The sequence below is a fragment of the Lipotes vexillifer genome, unplaced genomic scaffold (genome assembly GCF_000442215.2).
Source record: "Lipotes vexillifer unplaced genomic scaffold, Lipotes_vexillifer_v1.1 scaffold536, whole genome shotgun sequence".
In the NCBI taxonomy this organism is placed as follows: domain Eukaryota; kingdom Metazoa; phylum Chordata; class Mammalia; order Artiodactyla; family Lipotidae; genus Lipotes; species Lipotes vexillifer.
In genome coordinates, this window is record NW_006775074.1 from 1,413,461 (window position 1) to 1,440,341 (window position 26,881).

General features: G+C 37.5%; 1 protein-coding gene and 1 non-coding gene across 2 annotated transcripts in view; both read right to left on the reverse strand.

Annotated features, from left to right (window-relative positions):
- CEP295 (centrosomal protein 295) overlaps positions 1 to 20,640 on the reverse strand; it is a 44,458-nt gene extending 23,818 nt beyond the window's left edge. Inside the window, exons 1-9 of the mRNA XM_007449653.1 lie at positions 20,524 to 20,640; positions 19,233 to 19,433; positions 17,947 to 18,071; positions 17,146 to 17,239; positions 14,766 to 14,861; positions 6,061 to 6,201; positions 3,475 to 3,658; positions 3,094 to 3,261; positions 1,033 to 1,254 (exon numbers count right to left, since the gene is read on the reverse strand). Coding sequence (XP_007449715.1) covers positions 1,033 to 1,254; positions 3,094 to 3,261; positions 3,475 to 3,658; positions 6,061 to 6,201; positions 14,766 to 14,861; positions 17,146 to 17,239; positions 17,947 to 18,071; positions 19,233 to 19,433; positions 20,524 to 20,640 — 1,348 coding nt within the window. The remainder of the gene's footprint in view (positions 1 to 1,032; positions 1,255 to 3,093; positions 3,262 to 3,474; positions 3,659 to 6,060; positions 6,202 to 14,765; positions 14,862 to 17,145; positions 17,240 to 17,946; positions 18,072 to 19,232; positions 19,434 to 20,523) is intronic.
- A 396-nt stretch (positions 20,641 to 21,036) lies between these two features.
- TRNAG-UCC (transfer RNA glycine (anticodon UCC)) lies at positions 21,037 to 21,110 on the reverse strand. The gene has a single exon. It is a non-coding gene; the product is annotated as a tRNA-Gly (tRNA).
- Positions 21,111 to 26,881: the final 5,771 nt, after the last annotated feature.

Consider the following 26,881-nt stretch of genomic DNA (forward strand, 5'->3'; position numbering starts at 1 on the left):
AGGGTGAGGAAGGTGGAGAGGGGTAGGTGTCAAGACAAGAAGCAAATAAGCAAGAAAGTAAATTTATGGTCCAACAGATGTTAAGAGCTATGGAGTAGAGGTGATAGGGAGTGAAGATTATGGGGGTGGGGGAAGGCATAGAAGTTTGTTGTTTTACATAGAGTGGTTTGAGAAGGCGTTACTGAGAAAGCAGTATCTGAGCAAATATCTGAAGGAAGTGAGACAGTGAACCATAAAAATATCCAAGAGCATTCCTCCCTCCCCCAACCAAGACCAGCACTTGCAAAGACCATATGATTCGTATTTGCTGTGTTGGAAAAATAGCCAGGAAGCCAGTGTCTACGGTGCAGTGGTTGGGGAGAAAATGAAGTCAGAGAGAGAAGTAGTGGGGAGGGGTGTGTGCGCAGATCATGTAAAGCTTTGATGCCACTGTAAACAAAATGGTTTTCCTGAGGGAAATGGGTAGTTGTTGGAGGGCTTCTCCCAGAGGAATGATAAGCTGATGTGTTTTAACAGGATGTCTCTGGAAACAGATTATTGCAGGAAGGTGCAAAAGCTGTGGATAGAAGACCAGTTAGGAGGCCACCAGTTAATACAGGCAAGAATCTACACTAAAGAATGAACATCACTTAAACTAGGATAGTAGGTGGTGAGACACACTTGGACTCTGGATATATTTTGAGGGTAGGACCGACAGGATTTGATGATGGTTTGGATGTACAATATAGAAGAGCAGAACCAGAATGGCAAGATAATTAAGCAAGGTAATTTTCTGCCACTTACTGAAATATGTAAGATTATATATATATATATATATATATATATATATATAACTCTACTACACTTAAAGTGCTCTGGAAGGAGATTCACTAAGGTTTCTAACATTCATTGCCTTTAAGTGGCAGCACTATGGGCTTTAGAATATTTTCTTCCTGTTGACCTCTATTCTTCGATTTTTCAGAAACGAGCATATTTTTGAACAACTTCGAAAGGGTTTATGTGTTATAAAATGAGATGACTGGAGAGAACTACCTTGTTTCTGCCCAGAGGATAATGTTCTGTCTTCACTCACAGCTGCTCCTGATTCAACTGTCAGGGCTTTACTTTCAGTTTCACTAACAGTTGTAATCATTTCGCTTTCAACCTCAGACATGGATTTAATTGTCCAGAGAGACTTTTGGTTTCGGATCTTATTTAATAATTTTTTAAAAAGAATTTTTGAAGGAATCTGGTGGGTCTTCATTGCCAAGGGAACTAAAAGAAAAGAAAAAAAAATTTATTCAGCATCTATTATAAACCTATCTTTATACTTAGTCACTATAACCACCACTGGTTAAAACAAAAGCACAACTTTATTTTCCTCAATATTTATAATTTAACACAATTTTATAACCAAGAATAATTTTTTCAACTTAAATTTTTTTTTTATTTTTTTATTTTTTAAAGAAGATGTTGGGGTAGGAGTTTATTAATTAATTAATTTATTTTTGCTGTGTTGGGTCTTCATTTCTGTGCGAGGGCTTTCTCTAGTTGTGGCAAGTGGGGGCCACTCTTCATCGCGGTGCGCGGGCCTCTCACTATCGCGGCCTCTCTTGTTGCGGAGCACAGGCTCCAGACGCGCCGGCTCAGTAGTTGTGGCTCACGGGCCTAGTTGCTCCGCGGCATGTGGGATCTTCCCAGACCAGGGCTCGAACCCGTGTCCCCTGCATTGGCAGGCAGAATCTCAACCACTGCGCCACCAGGGAAGCCCTCAACTTAAATTTAAATAAGGACACCAAAATTCAACTACAGTTCACCCTTGAACAACATGCACTTGAACTGCACAGGTCCACTTATTTGAGGAATTTTTTTCAATAAATACATACTACAGGACTGCATGATCCAGGGTTGGTTGAATCTGCAGATGTGGAACATTGGATACAGAGGGCCAACTCTAAGTTATATGCAGATTTTTCGACTGCATGGAGGGTCGGCACCCCTAACCCCTTGCTGTTCATGGGTCAACTGTATTTTTCAACAATAGGCAGCAACACAAATTTCAAGCGTAAAAATGTATCAGGAAGATGTTTATTCCGCTTGCTAAATGAGGACAGAATGCATATCTCTTCATCTGTGTGTAAGACTAGCATTCAAAATATGTGCTGTAAGGTCCCCAAGAAAATAAAAGATTCTGCAGAGGCCAGAAATGAAGTTTCAAGGGGAATTCACGGCAACTGAGCCCTAAACCCATCTTCTGAAGTTTATGCCAAACCACAGGAAGCTTACACTTTGTTTGGACAGGAGTGTGGGCACAGGAGACAGGGATAAAGCTTAGAGCCCTCACCCAAGGAGTCTAAGAGGAGACCCACATAAAATTGGAACCCCAAGGACTACCTATCCACAATATAGGGTGAAGATGAAAAGAAAGCCAGAGTGGTTTTGAACGAAGGCGATACTCATAGGTATGGGGAGAAAAGAAGTCAAAAGGAAGAGGACTTGGTCTGTAAGAAGATGTGGAGTAAGAGACACCTTTATCTTTTTAGAGGTACCTCTCATGTCTCTGGTTTGGATTACTCCAGACTGTGGTATCATCACTAACATGAGGAAGGCAGGAAGACAAGGTTTCAGTAGGCAAGAGAAGATGATAAATTTATTGTCAGACACCAAGTTCTAAGTACCTGTGCAACAGCCAAGTGAAAAAGTTCAGAATGGTGGAGATAGAGATGAAGTTTAGAAGAGAGACCAAAGTTTGTGCCGATCATCATTATACATGAAGTGCCTAGAAGTAATTGATATGGTAGGATTTCTGGTGATTTGATCAAAGTCTTAAAAAAAAAAAAAATGTTGACCTTTCAAATGAATTCAAAATTGATCATCTAACTTAAATAACCTAGAAATCTTTAGACTATATGTACATATAAATAAAATAACATTTCTCCTATGTATATGAAAAGGATCTTTAGTGATGGAAATCTGAAGTTTCCTCCTCCCATCACTCCAATGAGTATTAGTTACTGTTTGCACTTAAAACAGACCAGACTTTCCTAACTGATGGCAAATGATTAGCATTTTTTCCCTATGAAATACTGCAATATTCAGCTCAGAAGTTTTTACCATCTGCTTCACTAGAACATATTGTTTCAGCTTCTGTCACTGGAATGTTTTCAGTCTCCCCTGTAATTTCTTGTTCCATTGAAAGGTCCAGTTCTTCATCTTGGATCTGATCAGTCACAGTGGGCAGAGGCTCTGGTTCAAGGTGCAAAATCAGGTTTCCTTTCACCTCTCAATAAAGAAATACAGAGACATGTTTCCATTCCAAAATGACTTAAGAATTTGAGCATAAAATTTTAAAGACCACCATAGTTTAAAGTCTAAAATATGAGAGCCTCTTTCAAACTGAGAACTCATTTCAAAATAAAAACTGCTTCAAGACAAATGTATTTTCCCACCAAAACGTTTCAAAGCATTGTTGAAAGTTTACTGAAAATATCTTACTCCTGTCTGCATTGTACATGTCTTCAAAGGCAAATTCTAGCTGTCTCTGCCAATCATCTTTCATTTCACTGCGTTTGTATGGAAGTTCAACTAGTTGTGGTGGCATCCGTGCTACCATCTGTCTCCTGCGTGCCAGGTCCTCTTGTTGTAGCTGTTTGAGTTCTTTCATTAGTTTCTCCTGATTCTTCAAGAATAAAGAGAATTAATTAAAAACTGAGTAACACACTTTGGACAGTGGATAGTAACGTGAATAGTGAGGGAAAAGTGGAGAAATCATGAAGACAGGGACTTTAGTACCCTCCCCACCTCTACCATTTATTCAAACACAAAGACACTAATTAAGAGTCGGCCCTCCATACCCGCGGTTCCTCCACATCCACAGATTCAACCAACCACTGACCATGCGATACCACAGCATTTACTATGGAAAAATATGTGGGTATAAGTGGACCCATACAGGGCCAGGGTCAACCGTATGATGTTAGTAAGTACTATGAGAAGACGGCTCTGGTTAGGCCACAGGGCTTCAAAGTGTCTGCCAGGCACAGGTCTTCTTCCTCAGGACAGTCACGAAGCTACATTCTAACTAAGCTGCCACCACTCCTGCAGTGTACTTTGTTTCAGCTCTCCACAGAGCCAGCAGCAGCAGCCAGTCTCAGGTGAGCACCAAGACCCAGCCAGGGTAACTGTGGCTTAACAGATATTTCTTGTTACTCCACGCTCTTATGAGTCCTTAAGATTAAAGGGGATTTGTACATATCTCTTTTAAGTTTAAAGAGTCTGGCAAATATGAAAGTTTAAGTACAATGTTTTAGTGAAGTCATCTAAGTTAATTTTGGTGGTGGAGGATAAGGAGTGGGGGATAAGGGAAAACCTCTCAGCCCCGGGATGAGGATTGAGCCAGATATAAGTGGGTGAAGGAGGAGTACAAGTAAGAAATAACTCCAGCATGGAATTATGCAGATGAAGGCATGGGCAGTCAGGGAGAGTACAATGTTCATTATAGATAGGGTATGGAGGGCAGGGATGGTTAAGGACAAAAGATAAAGTTGGAGAGGCACGTAGAGGCCAAACACACTATAGCAGGAAGATCCCAGGGCACACGATAAGGTCTGCAGCAAAAAGGTTCAAAAAGGGGAAAGGAGATCCTCTGTATGTATTGCAGACCATTCTTGTGTAAGAGATACAGTCTAGAAAAAGGTAGAGAGCCTGTATAACAACGTTTTTGTTAAGTGATTACAGACTACTTGTTTGTAAATATTTTGTCATTTGGAGATGAGTTTTTTTTGCCCGACCTTGAAAAGAATCAAATTATGAACAAATTCATTTTTTTATATTAAGATTCAAACCATACCATTAAATTAACTTCAAAGTTATTTGAATAAGCATACTATTTCTGGCTCACTGAAAGTGTGGCATAGTACTCTACTTGAATTATTTATAACAACTACTATGACCACTGACACTGTGAGCTTATGAAATTCTACGCACAATTCTAAGGGCTTTACTAAACTCATTTAACCCTCATAAAACACGTGATGAAACAGAACTCGGAGAGGTTAGGTAACCTGCCTGTGATCAAACAGCTAAGCAGTGAAGAAGGGAGGAAAATCCAGGAAGACTGACCACGGAGTCCACTTTCTTAACCACTAAACACTTCTGATTTATGGAAGAATGTGCTCTGTTTACCAACTGCTTTATTCATGTTTTTTTTTTTCCTATAGGTTTAAATTTTAGATGAAAATTATGGGTAATAATTCAGACATTCAGTTATTTTACATTCAGTAAGTAACTGAATGTCTGAATTACTACCCATAATTTTCATCTTTTAGTTTTTATAAACTAGGGGTAAGTTATGATAATCATAACTTACCCTTAGTTTATAAGAACTAAAAATTTAAGGGAGAAGGTCATAATTCAGTTCAAATCATACAAAAGAATTTTAAGGCATTTAATTCCCAGAGAAGTACTTAAAAACTCATTCTTCAGATGAATGTTTAAAACATCTAAATGCATTAGTCAAATTCAGACTTCTAAGAAGATGAATCATTTTTATGCTGTTTCAAGAATAAACACTGAATAAGCAAGACAGATGTAAAGCTGTGACTACAAAGCCAGTTTGCACGATACATATTTTACAGCTCTGCAACAAAGTCAAAGCTCCTTGACAGCAAGGATCATGACTCTACCTTTGAATCAATATTCTGCAAAGCTAACAAGTGCTTTGCTCAATAAATATTTAACGAATCGAATCTTAAAATTTGCAGAGCACAAATGGAATTCAAATAATTAAATTAGAAAAGTGATTAATTTCTTCTTGGGCTATTTTTAGACTGATTAAAATATTAAACTTTTAATACATTCATCAGTAAAAATTTTAGAAGAGAAATGAGAACAGCTTCACCCAACCCTGAATTTGAAACAGGAGGTAAAAGCAAGTTGGGAAGCTTGAAATGACACGAAACAGAGAGAATATTTTCCCATTCTTCACAACTCTGTCCTCTGAGCCTTTTCACTATCAGTTAAATTTTACAGTGCCATCGCTAAGGCCATCAGTAGTGGTCACAGCCAGAATTTAATTCTTACTTGAGCCAAATGGATCTTTTTCATTGCTTGGAAACCCCGTGCATGTGCCTTCTCACACTGCTCTATTCTCTCTTCTGCTGCTTGTTTCTGTAGTTCTTCCAATCTTTTAGCCTCTTCTTTAGCAGCCAAATGAGGATCTGGCTAGCAGTCAATGAGTAACATTTTAGATAATTAAATAAAGTGTGAAACAAAGTGATAACTAAAAAACAAAACAACCTTAAAGTCATGTTTTTCTACTTATATCGAATTAAATGATGACAAGTTATAGTTTTAAATGCCCACAATTATCAACAGCATGTACCTATGAAAAAAGTCAAATTGTTAGTGTAAAGTTTTACAAGTTCTTCATTTTAAAGCAGAGTAAACTATACTTATCGAAATACATTCTTCCACCATTTTTTTAAGAAATTCTATTAAAACAACAGTGTTGAAAGGTAAACACCTGCAAAGCTAGTAGTTAAGAAACCACAAACACTGAAGGTCATGTAAGCCATTTGGGGAAGCACTAAGATTTGTCTTTGGTTTTTAGCCAAAATATACAGCTTGGCTTCAGCCTCAGGAAAGCCAAATCACCAAAACACCTACTTTAATATAATTTCTGGCTTCCTAGAACTTGTGCATAATCAATGATTATGTGGTTGCACAGTAAGCCATCATCTCATTGATGTAACAATAATATCAAATGTGGGAGGAGACACAACGTGTATTACACATAAACATTCACTTTGTAAAAAATCTTATATATTTTATATGTTGACAATTAGTCAAGTGAAACAATAATGACCATGAAAGCTGTTAACTATATATCTAAAATTATTTATAACTCTCAAACAGTGAGATAAATAGGTAGAGACAGTTAACGTACTCAGAAAGAGTAGGAATTTCCCTGGTGGTCCAGTGGTTAAGACTCCACATTTCCACTGCAGGGGGTGTAAGTGGAGAACTAAGATCCCCACATGCCGCTTGGTGCGGCCAAAAAAAAAAGAGTGCATTGGCCAAACAAGTGTATGAAAAATATTAAATACCTTTGGAGCTAATAAATATTTACGCAAATCTAAATAAACACAGGTCAGATTGCATTAACGCATAACATTAAATAAAATAATCTTTAGGAGCAACATTTTATTTCATTTAGGCCATGAGGTTTTCAAAAAAAAGTTATTTGGGAATTCTTCACATCATGTGGGGGTGAATTAAAAGCAGAATGTCAATTTTGGTAAACCAAAATTTAAAAGGAAGGAAAAACTTCAAAACATACAATGTGTATAATAAACATGTTCAGTCCAGATATAATGAGGTACATAAAGAATATCAATAAAGGGTTAGAGAAAAATGAGGTACCCCAAACAAGTTTTAATCTGACTGCCCAATGTCAAAACAAGATTTTACAAGAATGTTTTAGAAAGACAATCCCTTAAAAATTTGTGTCAATACAATTAAAACTTTAAACAAAAATCTGGTTGAAATAATAGATTCCATTTTTAGCAGTTGAACTCAAAAGATATGTGAAATTTGCAAAAACCGTGAATCCCAAGCAAAAAATTCTTTCTAGAAAACATGTTTCTGAAAATCTTTTCCATGAACTGTAATCTGCAGTGCACAAAACAACAAGTGATTACTAAATATGCTACTTCTGCACCTTTTACATCAGACTTATCTTAAGTATGATGGTAAATTGAATTTAAGTGTTTCTGCTTGTCTGCTGACATTTCCGGGCCTCACAACAAATAATACAATGGATCTGACTGGAAAAATATTTCTAGGGTGAAAAATCCATTTTAACAAGTGTTGTGTTAACTGTTGCTGACAAAGGAACAAACAGGAGGGGCACGAGTAATTCAGAAATTTCAAGCATACGAAGTTTTGTTTAACTGTGTGTATAGAATGTAAATGTAGCATAAAACAAAATTTGGAGAATAACTGGCTCTACGTAGGAATAGAGCAGGTCAAATTCATCACTCTTCTTCAAAGACAAATTTTATAACATACAAGGAATTTTAGAACCACTTTATCAAGATATTCAAACAAAAACTGATAGCAACTCTTACATGCTAAAAGGCTGACTGAACAAAAAGAAACTAGCTTATTTGGAGAAAGCAGCTGAAGGAATAACTAAAATGTATGCCAAGAGTGCAAGTATTTTTTATATAATACCTGCTGTAAAAATCCTATTATTCTACTCCAAGAAAGACTCTAAATTATTGTGCATGTGAAATAAGCTTAGATGCAGATGAAAATGCAGAGATTTGTTATATGGAAAACCAAGCACATTGCTCCACTGTCCCATTTTAAACCCAAGGTTTAAGGATATATTTTTCCTAAGTGATGGTGTGAGGAAGCAAATAAAAGAAAATACCAAAATACTTTAGCTTGTGTGACTGTTTTTATAAAACTGCATTGTAACTACTGATATAATCTTCAAGTCCAGAAATTGAAGAGAAGGTACGTCTTTTAGTTACTGTCAAACAGAAAAGTTTAATGACCTACTGTGATACCATCAGCGGCACCCTATATTAGAGCTAGAAGAAAAATGTCTTTCTTCATCAATCTTAGTATTAAACATCTATTTAATACTGTAAAAAATATGTAAAAACAATGTTTTAGTGAAGTGGACAAACATATAGGACAAAAGCAAGTTAGCAACAGATGGAAGTTATTATTTCTGTATTATAAAATACTGACCTTGTAATAATATTTTAAACAAGTTTCAAGATTTTCTCTTATTTCCTAGAAGTTTATTCTATGATGACATGCACAGAAAGACAGACAAGATGAAAAGGCAGAGGGCTATGTACCACATGAAGGAACAAGATAAAACCCCAGAAAAACAACTAAATGAAGTGGAGATACACAACCTTCCAGAAAAACAACTCAGTATAATGATAGTGAAGATGATCCAGGACCTCGAAAAAAGAATGGAGGCAAAGATCGAGAAGATGCAAGAAACATTTAACAAAGACCTAGAAGAATTAAAGAACAAACAAACAGAGATAAACAATACAATAATGAAATGAAAAATACACTAGAAGGAAAAATTGCACAATAACTGAGGCAGAAGAACAGATAAGTGATCTGGAAGACAGAATGGTGGAATTCACTGCTGTGGAACAGAAAAAAGAAAAAAGAATAAAAAGAAATGGAGACGGCCTAAGAGACCTCTGGGACAACATTAAACGCAACAACATTCGCATTACAGGGGTCCCAGAAGAACAAGAGAGAGAGAGACAGGACCCAAGAAAATATTTTAAGAGATTTTTTTCAAAAACGTCCCTAACATGGGAAAGGAAATAGCCACCCAAGTCCAGGAAGTGCAGACAGTCCCATACAGGATAAACCCAAGGAGAAACACACCATGACACATAGTAATCAAACTGGCAAAAATTAAAGACAAAGAAAACTTATTGAAAGGAACAAGTGAAAAATAACAAATAACATACAAGCGAACTCCCATAAGGTTAACAGCTGATTTCTCAGCAGAAACTCTACAAAGCAGAAGGGAGTGGCATGACATATTTAAAGGGATGAAAAGGAAGAATCTACAACCAAGATTACTCTACCCGGCAAGGATCGCATTCAGATTTGATGGAGAAATCAAAAGCTTTACAGACAAGCAAAAGCTAAGAGAATTCAGCACCACCAAACTAGCTTTACAACAAATGCTAAAGAAACTTCTCTAAGTGGGAAACACAAGAGAAGAAAAGGACCTACACACAAAACCCCAAAAGAATTTAAAAAAATGGTAAGAGGAACATACATATCGATAATTACCTTAAATGTGAATGGATTAAATGCTCCAACCAAAAAACACAGGCTCGCTGAATGAATACAAAAACCAGACCCATATATATGCTGTCTACAAGAAACCCACTTCAAACCTAGGGACACATACAGACTGAAAGTGAGGGGATGGAAAAAGATATTCCATGCAAATGGAAATCAAAAGAAAGCTGGGGTAGCAATACTCATATCACATAAAATAGACTTTAAAATAGAGCATGTTATAAGAGAAAAGGAAGGACACTACATAATGATAAAGGGATCAATGTAAGAAGAAGATATAACAATTATAAATATATATGCACCCAATATAGGAGCACCTCAATACATACGGCAAATGCTAACTATAAAAGAGGAAATCGACAGTAACACTGTAAGAGTGGGGGGGGACTTTAACACCTCAGTTACACCAATGGACAGATCATCCAAACAGAAAATTAATAAGGAAACACAAGCTTTAAATGACACAATAGACCAGACAGATTTAATTGATTGTCTATAGGACATTCCATCCAAAAACAGCAGATTACACTTTCTTCTCAAGTGCACATGGAACATTCTCCAGGACAGATCACATTTTGGGTCACAAATCAAGCCTCAGTATATTTAAGAAAATTAAAATCATATCAAGCATCTTTTCTGACTACAACGCTATGAGATTAGAAATCAATTACAGGGAAAAAAACTTAAAAAACACAAACACATGGAGGCTAAACAATGCATTACTAAATAAGCAAGAGATCACTGAAGAAATCAAAGAGGAAATCAAAAAATACCTAGAGACAAATGACAATGAAAACACGACGATCCAAAACCTATGGGAGGCAGCAAAAGCAGTTCTAAGAGGGAAGTTTATAGCAGTACAAGCCTACCTCAAGAAACAACAAACATCTCAAATAAACAATCTAACCTTACACCTAAAGGAACTAGAGAATGAAGAACAAACAAAACCCAAAGTTAGTAGAAGGAATGAAATCATAAAGATCAGAGCAGAAATAAATGAAAAAGAAACAAAGAAAACTGTAGCAAAGATCAATAAAACTGAAATCTGGTTCTTTGAGAGGATAAACAAATTTGATAAACTATTAGCCAGACTCATTAAGAAAAAGGACAGGACTCAAATCAATAAAATGAGAAATGAAAAAGGAGAATTTACAACAGACACTGCAGAAATACAAAGCATACTAAGAGACTACTACAAGCAACTCTATGCCAATATAATGGACAACCAGGAAGAAATGGACAAATTCTTAGAAAGGTATAACCTTCCAACACTGAACCAGGAAGAAACAGAAAATATGAACAGACCAATCACAAGTAATGAAGTTGAAACTGTGATTAAAAATCTTCCAACAAGCAAAAGTCCAGGATTAGATGGCTTCACAGGTGAATTCTATCAAACATTTAGAGAACAGCTAACACCCATCTTTCTCAAACTCTTCCAAAAACTTGCAGAGGAAGGGACACTCCCAAACTCATTCTATGAGGCCACCATCACCCTGATACCAAAACCGGACAAAGATACTACAAGAAAAGAAAATTACAGACCAATATCACTCACGAATATAGATGCAAAAACCCTCAACAAAACAGTAGCAAACAGAATCCAACAACACATTAAAAGGATCATACACCATGATTAAGTGAGATTTATCCCAGGGATGCAAGGATTCTTCAATATATGCAAATTAATCAATGTGATACACCAAATTAACAAACTGAAGGATGAAAACCATATGATCATCTCAACAGATGCAGAAAAAGCATTTGACAAAATTCAACACCACTTATGATAAAAACTCTCCAGAAAGTGGGCATAGAGGGAACCTACCTCAACATAACAAAGGCCATATATGACAAACCCACAGCAAACATCATTCTCAATGGTGAAAAACTGAAAGCATTTCCTCTAAGATCAGGAACAAGACAAGGATGTCCACTCTTGCCACTGTTATTCAACATAGTTTTGGAAGTCCTAGCCATGGCAATCAGAGAAAAAGAAATAAAAGGAATACAAATTGGAAAAGAAGTAAAATTGTCACTGTTTGCAGATGACATGACACTATACATAGAAAATCCTAAAGATGCCACCAGAAAACTACTAGAGCTAATCAATGAATTTGGTAAAGTTGCAGGACACAAAATTAATACACAGAAATTTCTTGCATTCCTATATACTAATGATGAAAACTCTGGAAGAGAAATTAAGGAAACACTCCCATTTACCACTGCAACAAAAAGAATAAAATACCTAGGAATAAACCTACCTAGGGAGACAAAAGACCTGTATGCAGAAAACTGTAAGACACTGAAGAAAGAAATTAAAGATGATACAAACAGATGGAGAGACATACCATGTTCCTGGATTGGAAGAATCAATATTGTGAAAATGACTATACTACCCAAAGCAATCTACAGATTCAATGCAATCCCTATCAAATTACCAATGGCATTTTTTACAGAACTAGAACAAAAAATCTTAAAATTTGTATGGAGACACAAAAGATCCCAAATAGCCAAAGCGGTCTTGAGGAAAAAAAACAGAGCTGGAGAAATCAGACTCCCTGACTTCAGACAATACTATAAAGCTACCACAATCAAGACAATATGGTACTGGCACAAAAACAGAGATATAGATCAATGGAACAGGATACAAAGCCCAGCGATAAACTCACGCCAACTATGGTCACCTAATCTATGACAAAGGAGGCAAGGATATACAATGGAGAAAAGACAGTCTCTTCAATAAGTGGTGCTGGGAAAACTGGACAACTACATGTAAAAGAATGAAATTAGAACACTCCCTAACACCATATGCAAAAATTAGCTCAAAATGGATGAGAGACCTAAATATAAGACTGGACACTATAAAACTCTTAGAGGAAAACATAGGAAGAACACTCTTTGACATAAATCACAGCAAGATCTTTTCTGATACACCTCCTAGAATAATGGAAATAAAAACAAAAATAAAGAAATAGGCCCTAAGGAACTTAAAAGCTTTTGCACAGCAAAGGAAAACAAAGACGAAGAAAAAATAACCCTCAGAATGGGAGATATTATTTGCAAATGAATCAATGGACAAAGGATTAATCTCCAAAATATATAAACAGCTCATACAGCTCAATATTAAAAAAACAAAGAACCCAATCCGAAATTGTGCAGAAGACCTAAATAGACATTTTTCCAAAGACATACAGATGACCAAGAAGCAGATGAAGAGCTGCTCAACATCACTAATTATTAGAGAAATGCAAATCAAAACTACAATGAGGTATTACCTCACACCAGTCAGAATGGCTATCAACCGAAAATCTACAAACAACAAATGTTGGAGAGGGTGTGGAGAAAAGGGAACCCTCTTGCACTGTTGGTGGGAATGTAAATTGATACAGCCACTATGGAGAACAGTATGGAGGTTCCTTAAAAAACTAAAAATATAATTACCATATGACCCAGCAATCCCACTACTGGGCATATACCCTGAGAAAACCATAATTCAAAAAGACACATGCACCCCAATGTTCACTGCAGCACTATTTACAATAGCCAGATCATGGAAGCAACCTAAATGCCCATCAACAGACGAATGGATAAAGAAGATGTGGTACATATATGTAATGAAATATTACTCAGCCATAAAAAGGAACGAAACTGGGTCATCTGTAGAGACGTGGATGGATCTAGAGACTGTCATACAGAGTGAAGTAAGTCAGAAAGAGAAAATCAAATATCATATATTAACGCATATATGTGGAACCTAGATAAATGGTACAGATGAACTGGTTTGCAGGGCAGAAATTGAGACCCAGATGTAGAGAACAAACGTATGGACACCACAGGGGTAAAGTGGCGGGCGGGTGGGGGTGGTGGGATGAACTGGGAGATTGGGATTGACATATATATGCTAACACGTATAAAATGGATAACTAATAAGAACCTGCTGTATAAAAACAAATAAAATTCAAGAATTCAAAAAAAAGAAGTTAATTCTATGATAATACTCATCTCATGTCTTGACTGAATACTGACCTGCTATTACGGAATTTGTTGAATTCTAACGTCCACATGAATGCTATACTATGAAAGTTTATTTTCCTAGTAGACTGATATATCTAATACAAAAAAAATGAAAACCCACTGTTACAAAGAAATAGCAATTATAATAAGGAGTGATAATCATTTGTCACTCTGAAGACTGACAATAATTTTTAAACCACAACATTTCATACAGACAAGGGTATGATAAAATGGCCATTTTCATATGTTGCTGATGCTATTTAAAAGGCAATTTAATGATCTGTATTAAATATCTGTTATCAAATGTTATATAGTTTGGAACCTATAATTTCTCTCTAGGAATCTATTCTAAACATACAATCAGAGCTGTAGACAAAATGTGCAAGATGATTATGTTTGCATTTATGAAGCAAAAAAAAAACACAATAGAATGGTTAAATAAATTCTATAATGAAATATTAAGTAGCTATTAAAAATCATGTTTTGAAAAGTATGTATATATGTTTATACATAAACACTATAATAAATCCATTAATGTATTAACTGCATTACTTTTTGGTGATGGAATCATGGGTGTTTTTCCTAGTTTGTGCCTATGTGTATAGTTTCAAATTTTCACAGAGCACGTATTATTTTTATGTCAAAAAAAGTTTTATGGTAAAAAACATATTTTGAAATATAACTGTTTAAGTAGCCAACTCCCTTCTTTCATGTTAAATCACCATTCATAATAAACATGACATCATAATTCAAAGCATATTTAAAAGTTTTTTTATCACTATTACCCTAATATGGTTGGTAGAGTTTTTCAAATTTTGATATCTGAGAACAATAAACGTAGAACAAAGATGTAACTCAATTCAATGAACAGAGAAATAATAAAGTGAGGGTCATGAAAAAACAATCACCTGCTTTGTGTCCACCTCTCTATTAACAAAAGTATAAAGATGATGGTAGGTAGAACTATTGGTTTTCACATTAGAAGTTTTCTTTAAGTCAATGTTCTGAAAAATGAAACAGAAAATAGACTGTTAGGTTAAAAGTATTAATTTTCATTTAAAGCAGGATCCAATGAAAAATTAATTTTGTATTTTAATCAGTTATTCTTTTTTTTCATGAGATCATGCACTGTATTTCCATTAAGCTGGAAGTTAGGTTTAAAAGCCAGATTATATTTTTTATTTTTTTAAATAAATTTATTTTATTTATTTTTATTTTTGGCTGTACTGGGTCTTTGCTGCTGCGTGCGGGCTTTCTCTAATTGCGGCAAGCAGGGGCTAGTCTTCGTTGCAGTGCGCAGGTTTCTCATCGTGGTGGCTTCTCTTATTGGGAGCATGGGCTCTAGGCACATGGGCTTCAGTAGTTGTGGCACATGGGCTCAGTAGCTGTGGCTCGCGGGCTCTAGAGTGCAACCTCAGTAGTTGTGGTGCACGGGCTTAGTTGCTCCGTGGCATGTGGGATCTTCCCGGACCAGGGCTTGAACCTGTGTCTCCTACATTGGCAGGCGGATGCTTAACCACTGCACCACCAGGGAAGCCCCAGATTATATTTCAACAAGAATACTGAATAGGTGATGCTGTATAGTTTACTACATGATATTAGGAGGCACATAATGGCAAGGTGCTCTGCTATTAATGATTCTAAGTTTGATCAGTTGGTTATGGTAGTTCATAATCACTGATAAGAGAAAGTTCTCTCTTCTTTTGTCTAACAGAAGTAGGCCAATGAATAAATGTAGAAGGGTGATAGATACCTATTTGGTGCCAAAGTATCATTTCCCAGATTACTTGGCAATTGAAAAGAGAAAAATATACCTTTATAATGGAGATCTCTTGTAGTCACATAACCACATCAGACAAATACAGAATATAAGAAACTAGTCTAGTCTATTCAAAAATTCTGAAATAAAATGTTGGCTAGGGTTGGGGGACATAATGTTTCACATTGAGAGAGACCAAGAGACAAAGCAAGCAGAAGCAACAGGTAAACCTTGACTGGATCCTGGTACATTTTCTTAGTGTGATATTGTGGTTGCATAAGAGAATGTCCTTATTCTAGCAGAGGCATGCTGAAGTATACAGGGTGAAATGCAATCTCTACAATCTATATTCAAATGTATATATTTATTCATTCAAATGTATACACAACCATTTGAAATCTACACACAATGCAAAGAGCTGTTCCTTTGTACTCTCCTTTTAACTTCTCTGTATTTTGAAAATTTTCATAATAAAAAGTTGGGGGAAAAAAGTACAACCACACTTTTACATATAATGCATATTTGCCAAATCACTCACACAGACAATGTTTTGCTTGCTTTAAAATTTTGACCTTGGCTTGCTAGGAACATTAGGAATTATGACAAAAGTAATCAAAAAAACATGGATAAAATACTGCCTGTCTTTTAACAAGGTACTGAGGGAGTGACTAAAATTTGCCTTTTCCATTTGGATCTTGTTGGATCAAATGTCACATGGCAGATGGCTCAACATAAAAGCAGGAAGGCTGACGAAACCAGAGGCTTAAGACAAGAATATCTGGTACTTAGGCTGATCATACATACATAAAATACACTTGTCTATACAACTAAATTAGATATCCCTGTATGTGTATTTTTTTTTACTTCTACTTAACTTTTTTGATAAAAATAACTATGTAATTTTGATAATCATCCAAACCAGCCATTTTAATAACCATAACAAGATAATCTGAATGAGAGGCAAGACCTTTCAAAATTAATTTCTACTTAAAAAGTTAAATGTTTTTTTAAAAAAACAGCCTCCAAATCACAAAATCAAACATTTTACTCCCATAAAGAAACACGCCTCTTATCACTTTACATAATCTTGTGTAAATTTATTAATTTATCTGAACCTAATTTCCTTATCTGTAAAATGGTAACTATTTACAATAGTCAAATCTTGAATGTAGGAAAGTCTTTAGGGCAAATAATCCTTTTCTTTCCCAATAAAATAAAAAACATTACAGTTTTTCAAACAACAAAAGAAATTTTTGAGACAACTGGGGAAAACTGAACACAGACTGGGTATTAGATTATATTGAGAACAATATTATATTAGTATTGTGCTTTTAAAAAAGTCCTTAAACATCAGAGATACATACTAAAGTATTCATAGGTAAAATGATATCTAGGATTATTTTTAAATATTCCAGAAATGTGTTACCTGTACAGTTAAAAATTAATACAAGTGGTATTTTGACCTACACTGAATTCTAATAGTAAAGAAGAATTATTATAACCTAGCTCACATACTCAAAGTAATTCACCTCAAAAAGAGTTGGAGGAGGAGGTGGCAGACTTGTAATTTTGGCAGATCTCTCTTTTTCCGCAAGCAGTGCTTCTTTTCGAGCTTTTATATGCCTTAAAAAACACAAGATGTCGTAAATTAATCTTTCAGATAATATTACAGTACAACTCTTAGGGTTAAGAATATAAAAGCCATTACAATCTCAAGAAATCCTCCAGTCTGATCCCACAGGCTCAATATGCTGTTTAATAAAGAGTCTATACACAGTGAACAGGTAAAAAGATGTTTACCAAGTGAAAGAGGTATATCTAAAGATATAAAGCTCCACAATGGGAAGTGACCCAACAAACACCTAATGTTCTTTAGTTGAGAATAATTCAGAGTAAAAAAACTAGAAATTATCGATAAAGATGGGCCACCATATAAAATGACCACTGCTGATTAGTAACACGCTCTTTCATTTTTACAACATGCAAAAATCTCATCAATGACTTGCAGAGTCTACAACCTCTTTTAATGTTCATACGTGCACTGATTTTTTTCTTTTTATATCGGAGGCAGACAGATTTTGGTTGACTTGCATTCTAAACCAGTAATACATTTCTCCAGAAACTTAGTAATTGCCACTATAGTCAGACTAGAAGAGAAAGCTCATTTATTAGTATGTTCATCTAAGCAACCACTCCCCCACTGCATTATTTTAAACCAAGTTTAACAAACACAATGGATATACTGATTTTTAAAAAGTATCCAGTGTACCCTTTACTTCCAGCCACATCAGTTTCCGTGGAGAATATGGTAAAAATCACTATTACTTTACCAGGTTTTTTGTTTCATTAACATTTCTTTTTGATTTTTCTGTACTTTCAGGGCCTCTTTATGCCTCATTTCTGCTTTTTTTTTTCTTTCTGCTGCCCGGTGTGCCAGAGCATTTAAATCAGGCTCCTAAAAACAAATATTACTTAAAATGTCATGTTAAACAGGATTAAAATGTCAAATATATGATAATATGGGTGGTACCCAGTAAGGGCAAAAATCATAACGGTGTATTCAAATGAAACACTGCACTAAAGCACAAAATTAATGATGGCATAAATAAAGCTACAAAAATCTGATGTCAGAACTTATGGCTATTACTAAAAAACACAAACTAAAACCAGGGACCGAGAATATTTTGATTGCCACATTCTTTAAAGAGTTCTCTTATTCCCTAAAAGTTTGGTAACAAAGTCGTGCCTTCTTTGGAACCCAGCTTGTTTATTTTGTGTGACTACCTCTGGGACCACCATCTAGCATTTTCCAACCACAAAGCACAATAAACAACAAAATAAGGTCAGGGAGCAGTCTTAAATACTGAGTTAAGTTCTACTTTGCCTTTGTGAAAGTCATCAAAGAATTTTTACTGTCTGTGAATGAACTAAAGTGTATACACACTCCACTACCCGTTTTGGAGGTATGAGGAATAATGAATGATAATGAAAATGAAACCAGAAATCTGAATTCACTCCACTGAATTGGTCCAAAATCCCTGAAATGAATAACAACTTCTAATTCTGAAGGTTATTATTTTATTTACACAGACAGTTAAGGACTGGAAGAGAATAATGTATGTTTTTTTTAATTGAAGTATAGTTGATTTACAATGTTGTGTTAGTTTCAGGTATACAGTACAGTGATTCAGTTATATACATATATATATATTCTTGTTCAGATTCTTTTCCTTTATAGGTTATTACAAAATATTGAGTATAGTTTCCTGTGCCATCCACTAGGTCATTGCTGGTTATCTATTTTATATATAGTACTGTGTATATATTAATCCCAACTTCCTAATTTACTCCCCCCACCTTCCCTCTTTGTTAACCATAAATTTATTAGAGAATAATGTTAACTTAAACATCATTGGAAATAGATTATTCTTGACATGACTCTTACTAGGAAATGAACCTAGCAGAATTCTTAAATTATATTAAATTTACAAAAAAGTTCAGGCTGCCCACAGCAAATTCTATACATGAAAACACTTTTATAAGTGTCTAACAACTGTAATCTGCTTTTAACAAGTATCACTACCACAGGAAGGTAGTCAAATAAGTGCTCACTTACATTTTCTTTGGCTTGTTGATGCCCGTCTCCCATATTTCTTAAACTTGCCAAATACAGTTTTTCCAAGTTCTTTATTTTCTGAGTTTGTGATTCCTCCCATTCTGTCCTTAGTTCTTCTGCCAAACGAGTGAGTTGCTGATTTCTCCTCTGTTTTATATCTTCTCTTATTTGTAAAGCGATATCTCTTTCTTGTTCTCGAACCTGAAGGATGAGTATTTAACACATTTTATGAAAAGAGGCTTCCTTCAACTTTTTTGAAAAGCTATTTGGAAACAGGAACTTAAATGAATTATCTTTAGGTATTAGCTACATCAATTCTCCTGAATATTCACATTATATTAGATAAGGCCTATTTAAAGCAGAAAATCCAAGTGATGGAGGAAAAATTAAAATCTCAAGACTACTTCTAAAGTTCCATGATTAGCAATTATGTTCCCTCCCCAGAGATCTAATCGGACTGCCATTATCATTCTAATAACATACAAGAGGCTAAATTGGTAAGCATGATTCAATAAAATTTATAGCCCAGACAAGTACAGAAAGATCTAGATGAGAAGTCCGTATCTGTGATACATCATCCTCAATTCTAGACAGAATGGCACCTAAAATGTTTCACAAAGACTTAACTACGTAACTCTAAAAAGACTTCTAGAGACGAAGAATAGACAACTTCTGAATAAATTTATTTCAGTAGCTAATTATCTTTCCAGTAAATCTTCTTCAAAGTCATTCTAATATTCTTGCTTGAATCTTCATCAGTTACATATAATTTTTAAAATGAACTATTTTCAGCAATGGGGTTGGGATGTTGGCCTATGTTTTTGTATTGATTCATAGGTTTTTTTGTTTGGGTTTTTTTTTTGCCTTTATGTCAGATGATGTATTCTGCAAATTTATTGGGGGAAGATCTTGGGAAATTAAGTATTGCATATATACATTATATATATATATATATATATACACACACACACACACACATATATATACACACACATATACACATATATAAAGAAAAAAGAAAAATATTGCTAAATATTTAATAATCTCAAAAAATGAATTATTTCCTAATAATTACTGAGTCAGTCCTTATCCTCAAACTCTTCTTCAATTTATTTACTGTTTCATCATACTTTTCAAATGTTCCAAAACTAGTTAATATGCAAGAACCAGGGCTCTTGTACAGCCAGAAAAGACTGTTAAATGTGACATTTTATTTAAAACACTAATGTAAAAAATACTGATAATTTGGGGAAGACAAAGAATTTGACACTATGTTCCAAATAAATCTTACCTGTAGCAATCTTAGTTTTCGTCTTCTTTCATAATCTTCTTTTAAAATGAAGGCTTCCTCATTAGGACTCAATCTCAGCTTGCCGGCGGCATTCACCACCTTTCTCTTCATTTTCATGTAGTACTTTAAATATGAAGGTTCTGATTTTTTAAAAATATATATCTATTAAAGTAGAGCAGCAAAGATTAGAATAATTTTAAAAATTCATATTAATATTTTTTACCATTTAAAGGGCTGTGTACTTCCAAATAAAATAATTTGGGTAAACTAAGTCCAACTTATTTACAAATAGCAATTTGTCGGCTGCATCAGGTCTTAGTTGCAGCACATGGGATATTCCGTTGCAGTGTCAGTGCTCTTTGTTGTGCCATGCGGGCTTATCTCTAGTTGTAGTGCACAGGCTCCAGAGAGTGAGGGCTCAGCAGGTGTCGTGCAAGGGCTCTGTAGTTGTGGCACGCAGGCTCAGTAATTGCAGCACGTGAGCTTATTGCACCGCAGCATGTGGGATCTTAGTTACCCGACCAGGGATCGAACCTGGGCCCCCCTGCAATGGAAGTGCAGAGTCCTAACCACTGGACCACCAAGGAATTCCCTTTCTGAAGCTTAAGCACCACTTCTCCTTGAAGCTGCCCTCCAGTGATTCTTGTTCCACCCACCTACCACTCATTCCTGACTTGCCCACCTGTAACGAATATTACCTTCACATTCATATGGGGACTAACCTTATGCTATCTTGGTATCACCTTCCTCTCGTTTTTCATCAATTACAGCTTGGCCTTTCTAGTTAGATTCCTAACAATTAAAGGATTGAGGCTCTAGTATTTTTTTAGTTCTAATATTCAAATTAAAATAATAACAATGAATAACAACTACCAGGCATTATTTCACACGCTATGGATAGATAATGCTTTCACTCAGGTGTAAAAACAGCAGCCAGAAGAAGGTGGGGTTATCTAATAGCAACTAATACTTTCTCAATCAATTCTCCACCAAAATGTAAGCTCACTGAGGGCAGGAATGATCTTATTCATGGTTTTATGTGCATAGCCTAAAAACAGTGCCTTGCATGTAAGCAGGTCCTTCAGTGTGTTGACTGAATGAATGAATGACTCATTCAATGAGTTAATTCATGTAAAGTGCTACATACATATATGTGGTCACTGTTACAATCTGATGCCAAAAAAGGAGTAATCTTTTCCAGTGCATCCCACTCAGCTGATACTCACAAGGCTTTGGTAATGTACTCACAAAACTTTGGAAAAGTGCCAACTGTTCTCCTTATTTTAGACAAGAAGAAATAAAGGCCTCTTAAGTTAAAGGACTTGACCCAAGTGACAATATCTACTGGCAGAACCAAGGGAAGAATCACGTTTTCTTACTCCATATGGCTCCTAACTTTCTGAAATGCTAAAATATATGGAGTGAGGAAAATTCTGTTTAAGCCAGTATATTTTGCGAGTGGGGACTGAAAAACAGGTAAGAACTAAACAAAGAAGAAAAAATTGAGCAAGATTAAATTGCTTTCACAATGCATCTTTATTCATTTGTCTGAAGGTCTCTGAAAAATCACTCATATTCAAACTATTAAAACTAATTTCTGATAAGTCCCACAGACATAGTACCAAAGGAAAAAAAGCAAAAAAGAGACATTATAAAATTCCATTTACATGAAATTCAAAAACAAGGAAGACCAATCCATGATGAAAGAGGTTAAAATAGGGGTCAGTCATCTTTCTGAGACTACTGAGAAGGAGGGGGCTCACAGGAGCCTGCTGGAGTACTAGAAATATTCCATATTTTAATCCGTATGATGGTTTTACACAAGTGTAACAGGTGTATACATATGTAAGGATTCCTCAAACAGTACACTTAGGTTTGTGTATTTAATTCTAAGTTAAACCTCAACGAAAAAGAAAAAAACTTAACTTTTCAGTGTTTTGAGTATCCATCCATTTCACTTCCTAGAGGATTACAGGAAAATATAATACACTTGTTATTTTTTACCTCCTAACATGTGATAGAATAACTGTTTTCTTTTGTATATCATTTTCTTAATTTTTGAACTTATTTGGAAATAATTTGACTTAGAATTCCCAGCTTCTCTAAATGTCAACCGTAGTACAATGACCAAAGCCAGGAAATTAACACTAGCACAATACTTTTAACTCATCTACAGACAGCATTCAAATTTCGTCAATTATCCCAAGGTCCATTTTCTGGACCAGGACCCAAGTCAAGGGAAACATATCCTTTGACTGTTATGTTACTCTGGGTCCTCCAAGATGCCAAGATGGGATGAAACCCACAAAGATTTTATTAGAGGAAATTCTGTGTGAGGGAAAATGGGGAGGGAGCTGGTAAAAGATGGGAGCATTTCAGACTTCCATGAAAATCAGACACTGAGTGAAGGAGGGAGGGAAAGTTGGATAGATGCCTCTTAGACTGCCATGCAGTCTAAGGAAGGTTCAGCAAGACTTCTGGGGAGTCCTTAAGCCAGAATCCCTTGTGTCTTAGGAACGGGCCTGCCTTCACATCCACACCAGGCTCAGTCATTAACTAGGAGCAGTCCATGGAAGGCATCCATGCAAACACATTTCAGAACACCGGGGCTGAGGGTCTATGAATTATGTTCTAATGGCTGCCAAGGTTGATTTGCCTCCTTCAACTCCTCTAATCTGAGACCTTCCTCAGTCTTGTTTTTTTTTCCCCCTCAAGATCTGGACATTTTTAAAAGATGCCAGTCAGTTATTTTGTAGACTGTCCCTCAATGTGGATGTGTTTAATCCCTTCTTGTGTTTGGACTAAGGTTATGCATTTCTGCCAAGACCACTGCAGAAGTCACTAGGCACCCTTCTCAGTGCATCACACCAGGAGGTAAATGATGTTAACATGACGCAAATTTTGATCACTTGATTAAGGAGGTGTCTAACAGGTTTACCCACTGTAGATACTACTTTTCTTTTCTAAGTATTTGGTGGAGATAGTTGAAGCTATATAAATATCATGTTCCTCACCATACTGCTACCAACTGAGTTTAGTATCCATTGATGACTGCCTGAAACAATTACTAAGGCATTTGTCAAAAGGTATTCTCTATTTCCATTATTCCTTCTACACTTACCAACTGGAATCCTACTGTAAGAAAGAGTTTCCCCCATTCCCTCACTTTAGTATTTATTCATATCAATATGGATTTTCAAATTGTATGTATTCTAACTGACAAATAATAAAGGCGATGCTACTTATCTTGCAAGACTTTGTCCTGAGGATTAAATGGCAGCTAGCACATCGTAATCACATATACCAGACTTAGAAGATCTGGGCTCAAGGCCCAACACTACCACTTTAAAGAAGAAGGACCCTTAAGTCACCTTTGGTCTCGTTTCCTTAAACTATATCAGGGGAATCACAATATCGTGTCCAACAGGTTGTTCTGATGATTATGTGACTTAACGAATATAAACTGCCAAATATTTTCTAAATATTAAAGATTCAAAATTCCCCACTGTTGTAAAAGCTCGGGTTTGTGGCAGGACTTAATATCTAAGAAATTAAAGGTGAGAGACACGGAGAAAGAGTACGCTCTCCGCATGAAACAATTCTAGGCAGTGCTGTTAAACAGCTACCAGGATTGAGGCCACTCCGCAGGTGACCTGGGGGCAGGGTGGGCAGGACGCAGCCAGAAGCGTTCACAGTAGCGACCGCGAAGGCCCTCCCGGCCGCCCTGACTTGGAAACTCAGGGACCCCGCGAGACCCGATCCCGGGAGGACGCGCAAAGCCACCCGCGCCAAAGGCCCCGGAGTGGTCTGTCGCACGAAGCAGGCGGGTCTGGGTCGGGACGCGCGTGCCCGCTGCGCCGGCGCTCCTCCCGGCCGCCTGCCCGACCCCAGCCGGGGCCCGCGGCCCGCCGAGGCCGGAGAACTGCGGGCCGGGCTGCTTGCGCGGCACCCCCTTCACCCGAAGCACACTCCCGGTTCCCGGCCTCGGGGAGTCGTGCACGCCCGCGGCCGCGGGGTAGCCAGCGCGGCCGTCACTCACCCGGGAAACGGGACCCCGGACTCAGGAACCGCGGCTCAGACAGAGAAGGTCTTGGCGGCCACCACACACCAGCCTCCCAACGGCCGTTTGTGCGCCTGCGTGGCGGCCATCGCCGAGCTCCCGTCACTTCCGTCATTCAAACCGCCCGCCAATGGCGCGGCGGAACCGCGGGAACCCGCCTCGTCCCGCCTCCTCCGGGGGCCGCCGGGACTGCCGCGCCGGAAAGCCCGTTCCCTACGCACGCGCACGCGCAGGCCCTCCGTCGGCCCGGTAATTTCTCACACCGGGGGTGGCTCACGGGTTTTTACCTCACCTCTCTCAACGTGCTCATTTTGCAGATCGCGAACAGAGGTCCGGAAAGTGGACCACGTTTACCCAGAGCCATGAGGGTGACGTTAGTCTTTAGTGCTATCATGAAGATTCCTTGGGATATGCATCCTTTTGTGTACTGACTGTGCAATTCATGTGGTACTCTTACGATGCAGTTATTTTTTAAAAATTTTATTGAAGTATGGTTGACTTACAATGTGTTAATTTCTTCTGTACAGCAAAGTGACTCAGTTATTCACATATATTCTTTATCGTATTCTTTTCCGTTATGCTTTGTCACAGGATATTGAATATAGTTCTCTGTGCTATACAGTAGGACCTTGTTGTTTATCCATCCTATATATAATAGTTTGTCTCTGCTAATCCCAGATTTCCATTCATTCCCTCCCCTAGCCTGACCCCCCAACCACTAGTCTGTTCTCTATGTCTGTGAGTCTGTTTCTGTTTAGTAGATAACGTTGATTTTGCAATTATTTTCTGATAGCTTTCAACTCGTGCAACAGTGAACCGTATCATGATACTCTGTGCCTCCAGAGGTCTGCCACACCTAGAACATGTCAAGGATTTATCTGCTGTAAATAACGGAGAGTCAGAAAGGGGGTGAGCGCGGGTTCATGTTTATTGAGCACCTATTCTGTGCCAAGTACAGTGTGCTAGGTGCAGGGGAGACAAGGGTGAATGGATTATGACCCCATCCTAGATTTTGTAGTCTAGAGGGTGAAATATGCCAGGAATCAAAGAATTATAAAATGGGGAGTGGGGGAGAGGGAAGTTGCTGATATGATCAGATCTGGCTTCATTGTGGAGAAGAAGTCAGAGGAAGTTAAGACTGAAGCCAAGGCAGGGAAGCCAATTAGGATTCTGCTGCAGGAAGTGAAAGATGATCACAATAAGAATGGATAAGTGGATAGATTTAAGAGGCAAATAGGAGGTCAGACATCGGGAGTTGGTGGTTATCTGGTTATGGAAGGCAAAAAAGAGGGAGAAATCAATGGTGATGCCCAAGTTCCATATTTAGCAACTGAGTGGATGGGGATAACATTCTTCTAGAACACACAGGAAGAGGATCAGGTTTGGGAAGAGAAAATAATGAGTTAAGTTTTGAACATTTTTAATTTGAGCCGTTTCTGGGATATCTTGAAAAAGGAATGAATTCCAGAAATATTTAGGTGGCAAAATTAGCAGTACTTGACAAACAACTGCTTGTGAGGTTAAAGGAAAAGGGAGAGTGAAATTAACTTCATGGTCATTGGCTTGAGGAGCGCTATTATGGTGCTGCCAGTAACCAAGGGAGAAGTCAGAAGTGGGAGTCAGTTTAGTGGGCAAGGTGATGAGCTCAGCTCCGGACATGTTGGGCTTCATGTGCCTGTGGAATGATGTGCAGCAAGAAGAGGAATACAATGGTAGACAGCCCACAGAACTGGGCTAGCATATAGACTTGGGTTTCATTTCCATATGAGTTATAACCAAAGCTATAAAAGTGGATGAGATCATTTAGGGAGAATTTGCAGAATGAGAAGAGCAATGAACTAAGGACCAAACTCTGAGGAACACCAAGACTTAAAGGAATTGGAGAAAGGACCGTCACTCACCCGGGAAACGGGACCCCGGACTCAGGAACCGCGGCTCAGACAGAGAAGGTCTTGGCGGCCACCACACACCAGCCTCCCAACGGCCGTTTGTGCGCCTGCGTGGCGGCCATCGCCGAGCTCCCGTCACTTCCGTCATTCAAACCGCCCGCCAATGGCGCGGCGGAACCGCGGGAACCCGCCTCGTCCCGCCTCCTCCGGGGGCCGCCGGGACTGCCGCGCCGGAAAGCCCGTTCCCTACGCACGCGCACGCGCAGGCCCTCCGTCGGCCCGGTAATTTCTCACACCGGGGGTGGCTCACGGGTTTTTACCTCACCTCTCTCAACGTGCTCATTTTGCAGATCGCGAACAGAGGTCCGGAAAGTGGACCACGTTTACCCAGAGCCATGAGGGTGACGTT